At 35.5% G+C, this 6,466-nt stretch overlaps 1 protein-coding gene across 2 annotated transcripts in view; it reads right to left on the bottom strand.

Annotated features, from left to right (window-relative positions):
- The window catches only part of LOC144960241 (NXPE family member 4-like), a 384,922-nt gene extending 383,934 nt beyond the window's left edge, over nucleotides 1-988 (bottom strand). Inside the window, exon 1 of one of the 2 annotated variants that reach the window (XM_078893249.1) lies at nucleotides 781-988. Coding sequence is in view for 1 of the 2 variants with exons in the window: in XM_078893251.1 (XP_078749377.1) it covers nucleotides 757-971 (215 nt within the window). In the remaining variant the exon portion in view is untranslated. Of the gene's footprint in view, nucleotides 1-756 lie in introns of both variants that reach the window. The other variant, XM_078893251.1, reaches the window with a different exon arrangement.
- Nucleotides 989-6,466: the final 5,478 nt, after the last annotated feature.

Below are 6,466 nucleotides of genomic sequence, written 5' to 3'. Positions count from 1 at the left end.
TTTTTTTTTTATTTTTATTTTTTTTTTTTTTAAAATTTTGAATTTAAAATTATATTTATTAATTATAAAATTTAAATAATATTAAATATAATAAAAATTAATAATAATAAAAATAAAAAATTTAAAATAAAATAATAAAAAAATAAAATAATAATTATAAAAATAATATAAAAATAATAATAAAAAAAATTTTTATATATATTATATATAATATATTATAATTATAAAAAAGATATATATAAAATTTATATTATATATAAAAAGAAAAAAGAAAGAGAGAAGAAAAAAAGGGGAAAGGGAAAAAAACCAGAAGGCAGGAGGGGGACGGGGTGTGTGGATGGTGGCTAATATAGAATGAAATATGAATAGATGATGATGATTGATTGATGATATTTATGAGAGAAAATGATGATGAATAGAATAGCAATAATAACAACAACAAAAAATTGATGATTTTAATAGAAATAATAAAGATAATACATAATATTTATTATAGAAATAAAAGTGTACTTTGTAGTATTTTTTTTAAAGGGCGCATTTTAGGAAAGCAAAAGAAAAAAAAACTTAAACTTTATAAAGCGAATACCACTAAAGTGTAAAATGTTTTACAAAGCGCCCCTGACAAGGGATACACGTAAAATGTAAAAGGAGACATGACGCCTGTAAGGCGATATTACAATTCTTTTCGACAGGATAACACTCAACGAAACGCCGAGTCCCTCTCTACACGTTTCCTGTTGCTGGTTGGTCAGGGACCTTTTAGCAGAGGGAATTGTGGGCAAAAAATAGCTCAATTGTGCAAACGAATGATGCAAGCATGAAACTTTCGGGTTTGTAAAACACTCAAGGGCTACAAAATGTGTAGAGAACATTCCAGCGATGTTGGGGAGCCAAGAAATTTTAAAAATAAAAGTTGATATTTTTAAATCGGCAACAATATTTATCATGGCGTCCGATGTGTGATGCGACATATCATTGTGACAAACACGAAGCGGCGCGAAGGTAGAAGCAGGGTGGAGGGGTGCGGGTTGGTGGAAATTACCCAATCGGCTGACAGTTTCCAAAAAGTTATTTTTAGAATGGGCCAATATTGGGGCTGGCGGTGGTGTTTGAAGGGAAACATAAAACGTAAATCGGTGTTGACTCATTTTATAACTCTTGTTAGCATGGATTGGTAATGATATAATCATATTACTATACCAGTTACATAGAATTATTTCATTGATTGAAATGTAATGGTGGGGATGTTCTCTCTCTCTACTCTCTCTCCTATTCTCTTCTCTTCTCTATTCTCTCTCTTATTTCTCTCTTTCTTCGTTCTCTATCTTTCTTCTCTCTCTTTCTCTCTCCCCTTTTTCTCTTCTCTCCCTCTCTCTCCTCTCTCTCTCTCTCTTTCTTTCTTTCTCTCTCTCTTTCTCTATTCTTTCTCTCTCACTCCCTCCACCACCACCACCACCACCACCCACCACCACCCACCCACCACCACACCACTCACCACCTGCTTTAGGCATTGATCATTGTATTAAAGTACTGTATTAATATATGGCTTTACCTATGAAAATCACACACAACGAGAAATGTATTTTCTCACCTGAGATATGCAAATCGTATATATGCACATGCTAACAACAACAGATTGTGCCTTAGGTGAATGACTAGTTGATAAAATTGTGTTAACGTCGTTTAGGTCATATAACCGCCAAAAAGTTGGACATAGAGAACCCCATTAGGGATAAATTAAGTAAACATATGTCTGCAAACATATTATATAGATAGTACGTAATATTGAACATTGTTCTTTTGGCTGTTTTCATGCACGATGGGAAACATTATTGGTTCAAATGACTGGAAAATTTGTTTGATTTGCCAAATTGATTCATCTGAAAAATTGATTTGTCCAGCTAATTCTAAACTTCCAAACAAGGACCAAGGATATATAACCTTTCTAGAAAATCTAAATCAATACAATTCGTTAGCTGATAGCAATGTCAAAACACATCTTAATGGAACTCTTGAAGAATTTGAAATCGAACAATGCAAAATGGCATCGGTCTTGTCGAGTGAAATATAACTCTAATGCAATTAAAAGCCTCCAAGTCCAGAGAAACAAAGAAGGAAAGCATGAATTTAGACTAGAAGCGAACATTACAATATCTGATTTTGATTTTCAAGATCCATCTTTGAGTATCGAATTGCGAATTGAAACAACACCCAGAAGAAGTATCAGGGAACCATGTCAAAAATCAGAGGAGAAGTTGAAATCAAACAGGACAAAGTGTTTTATATGTCTAAATAAGCGGCCAGTAAGGCTCCATGCTGTAATGATGGAGGAAATGGAAGATAAGATACTTGCTACAGCAACTTTGATAAAAGATATTACAATGATCAGCTACATCAATGGTGGTGATTTAGAAGCAAAAGAGGCACACTACCATAAACTCTGCCACATCAAATACATGAATAAGGGTAGAAAATCGAACACTCATCATATGAAGGGAAAACATTCAGGTCCTGATGAAAGTTTCGCTTTCGCAGCAGTCGTGTCTTATGTAGAAAAGAACCATAATGCAATCCACCAGTTATTACGAAGTTTAAAAGTGAGTGCACCACTAGAGGCTGTGGAAATAACTATGCACACCCCAAACGGTTCAAATGAGCGGCTTTTGAATGTCTTTCCAAGCATAGAATTCTATTCTTTTGGACGAAATACATGTGTAGCACACGATAGCAAAGTTGCTGCGTTATTAGTAAAGAATCAAAAGGAACAAGCTGATGATAATGCAATGTCTTTGTGGCGTGCAGCAAAAACTATCCGACAAGACATCATTCGCAAATGCCCGCAAACACCAACACGATGGGACATCGGGATTGGAAGTCAAGAAGGCGCAGTGCCTAACTCCCTGTTGACATTAATCAAAATGATTTTGGTTGGATCGTCTCCTTCCGAAAAGTCAGATTCCAGGCATCAAGAAAGCCTATCTATATCACAACTTATTGTGTCAAATACCAAAATTAAAGATAAAACCGGGTCGACTTTTCAAAAAAGACAGTAGCAGATCAAAGAGACGCCATTACCGTTGTATGTAAGTATTTTTTTAATACACACACAAAATCGAAGAAGATAATTGACACATTATTTTCGCTAGGGTTGTGTTCCTCATACAAACGTATGTTGTCATTGTCATCGGATATCGCATCAGCAGCTGAAAATAGATTCGAAGAGGAAGAAATTCTTTGCCCAATCAATCTGAAGAAAGAACTTTTTACTGTTGCTGATGTTGATAACATTGATTATAACCCAATCTCAACAACTCACAAAAAACTCTGTCCACGGAACAAGTTGAATATGAATATTTCTGACGTCATTCACACAGACAGCAATATTTTGTCGGATTTTCTAAAGGTCGCCCAAGAAATTGCATTTGGAGTTAAACCAAATATACCTGCAACAAACACTGCTCCATCGACCATTATTTCAAACATGACAAATGACCCTTTTATGACAGAAGAAACGGACTGGCTACAACATGTTTCATCAAATTACTTGGAACAGGATGTAAAAACGTGGGCCGGATTTCATTCTAAACGCTCTTTGTCTCATAATATGCCGAAATTCATCAATACAATGCTTCCGCTGTTGGAAGAACAAGCAAACAAAGGAAACCATACGTCATTACGGATCATCACGTCACCCAGCTCAGGGCCTTTACTGTCACTATGTACGACAAAGCATTAGATTGCACGGGTGTTAATGCAGCAAGAAAATATTTATTTTGCCAAAAAGGTCGTGCAATAGAGAGACTTCCTCCCCACAAGAAGTGCATTACAGCAACACATTAAACGGGCGGCATATCAAGCTGGCTATGTTTTGAGCTCTGCAACAGAAAAAGATCCTGTACTACCATCACCTCTGGAATGGGCTGGAAAATGGACGGAGGAAAGCTCTTACCATACTGGTCATCACAGCCGGAAGTATCCAAAGTGTGCCAACAACTTGTCAAATGTGGCTGCAAGAAAGGATGCACGTCCCGATGCAAATGTTTGCGAGCCCGCTTACCATTACCATGCACTGACTTATGTCGATGTAGGGGATGTCATATCATAAACAATGAGGTAGGTTGAAAATGTAATTTGATTATAAAGGACTATAAGGAAAAGCCAAACCAAAACTAAGCAACTTTGGTCAGGCTTAACTCTTGACTTTAAACAGTCAATATCAGGTGTCAAGGTAGTTAGCATTAGCTTGAAAGCTTACCCCGTCCGGGAATCATTGTAAAGTGCTTTGAACAGTTTGGTGGATATTGCGCTATATAAAAGCTCACAGGGTTTGTTTTTTTCATTGTAAAGCCACATGAATATGGAGTTGGCCGTGGATTTTGTACTGTGCAATATAATTTTTATGATTTTATTCATTTTCAAATAATATTTAATTTCGCCCTATTTGACGCTGTTAACATATGCCCCGTTGAAAACAAGCAACCCTAAATCTTTCAAAATGAAAGCTATAAGATAGGGAATATGTCTATGGTTGATATACAACAACAAGGACGAGAGAAAATATGGTAATTTCGCAACATAATTAATATGTTCAGTACGAATCAGAAAGAGGGCGAATAAAATTTCCTCGATTATTCCCCCTGAATTTACTATTGTTTATATAGTAAAATATAAAATGCTTTAAAACTAACTTTTTTGTAAAATGTCAGAATGCTTCTCTATCAGATTGTGTTCTTGGTGGTATAAGGTATCTGTGTGCTAATTTTCATGCTTTCATCACCTATTTGCACAATTATACCTTAATTCCCCCTGCAATTTGTAAATCTCTTTGAATACGTTTAGCGAGTTTTACGCTACATAGAAGCTCAAGTTTAAGTCTGATTTACGAATGAAATCTGAATTAGAAAAATTATAACTAGGATGTGACGATTTTCCTCTAGTAGGTAAGAATAGTTCTTTCATTCATTATTTGTGACTTGAGATTTACTGCATTCCAGGATGCCCTTCCTAAGCAAACAGTCCCCATTTATCCAGGCGTGTGACCAGCTGTCTCACAAGGTGATGGGTTGCACGTCGTAAAGGGACGCCCATAGACTAGATTGTTGAATGAGGTAAAGGACGATATAAAAGGACTGGGTCTGGAGGAAGATGATGCTCTGAACCGAGATGTATGGAGATGTGGCATTCATTATGACAACCCTGCACAATGCATGTTAAGCTGAAAGAAGAAGAAGAAGAAGAAGAAGAAGAAGAAGAAGAAGAAGAAGAAGAAGAAGAAGAAGAAGAAGAAGAAGAAGAAGAAGAAGAAGAAGAAGGTAAGGAGAGATCTTAGTTATTATTTATAAACCTTACTGAACAATTAATTATTCATCAGAAAATAATTGAAATTATATGAAATTTTCTCACCTTCCTAACTCAGTTTAATGACGTTTAGCACACGCACTGATGAACGTGAAAATGTTATATCGAAAAGGCACGTTTACCTGTGCATTTATAACAAGAGCAATGAGTCACACAGCTAACAGCTGTTGTTTATCTCTTGACTTAAATCTGATAAAAATTCCTGATTCCATCCAAATTTCAATAATTGTTTTTTTTTTTTAAAGATCGATGTGTCAGATCAAATTAAAGATCTGAAAAATGGATATCTACTACACACTCTTTTAGATTTTTATCTTACACCAGTGCCTGCTCATTAATTTGTAACTGAATATCCTAAAGATCTTAAAATTAGATTTTCACATACCGACTTTTTCAAATCTTTATAGCACACCAGTACTTGGTTCGTAAATTGTTACTGATTAACTTAGTGTTATTTTTTTACTATTTGTTATTTGCGTCAAGAAGTAATTGCATGTGTTTGGGATTGAAAAACTTGAACTTTTATACAGCGCATTATTACCGAAATTTTGCCAAAACTTTTATTGGTGATTTGGCTTGCAAAATTTGAAAGTGGAGGTGTTGAAGTGTCTGAATAGGATTCAACAATTTGATGTCACGTCCGCCTGCCAACACGCAGCGTGGTTCTAAACAAACAAATGGTACTTTTTATTCTTCATGCTGGCTAGAACTTTTTCACATGTCATGTGATCAGAATGTATAAAAGTCAAAACTGATCAAATTTATAATGATTTTCTCCTCTGGATACGCTTTTATGATCGTCGGAGATGTATTTCATAAGGGTGGTGATGATGGAGATAATGTTATAGTCACTTATTATAGTCACTGACGGCCTACCTGCCCATTCACGCGAGCGAGGATTAAACCATGGAAAACTAGCAGCTGTCTATCTATCTCTATCCCACTTTGATTACAACATTTTGATACTGTGAGCAATGAGGCATCTGTCTAAGGTTACTTTTTATTTTACAGGCCCTATTTGTCTGGCAACAGTGATGACATTGTTGGTGTTGATGATGGCAACTGCGTTGATATTCGTGTTAATAATGGCTAGAATGCTGATAATATT

This window comes from Berghia stephanieae, chromosome 15 (assembly GCF_034508935.2).
Source record: "Berghia stephanieae isolate SIO BIC M18660-M18661 chromosome 15, UCSD_Bste_1.3, whole genome shotgun sequence".
Classification (NCBI taxonomy): Eukaryota; Metazoa; Mollusca; class Gastropoda; order Nudibranchia; family Aeolidiidae; genus Berghia; species Berghia stephanieae.
This window is presented reverse-complemented; position numbering and strand designations above follow the sequence as displayed.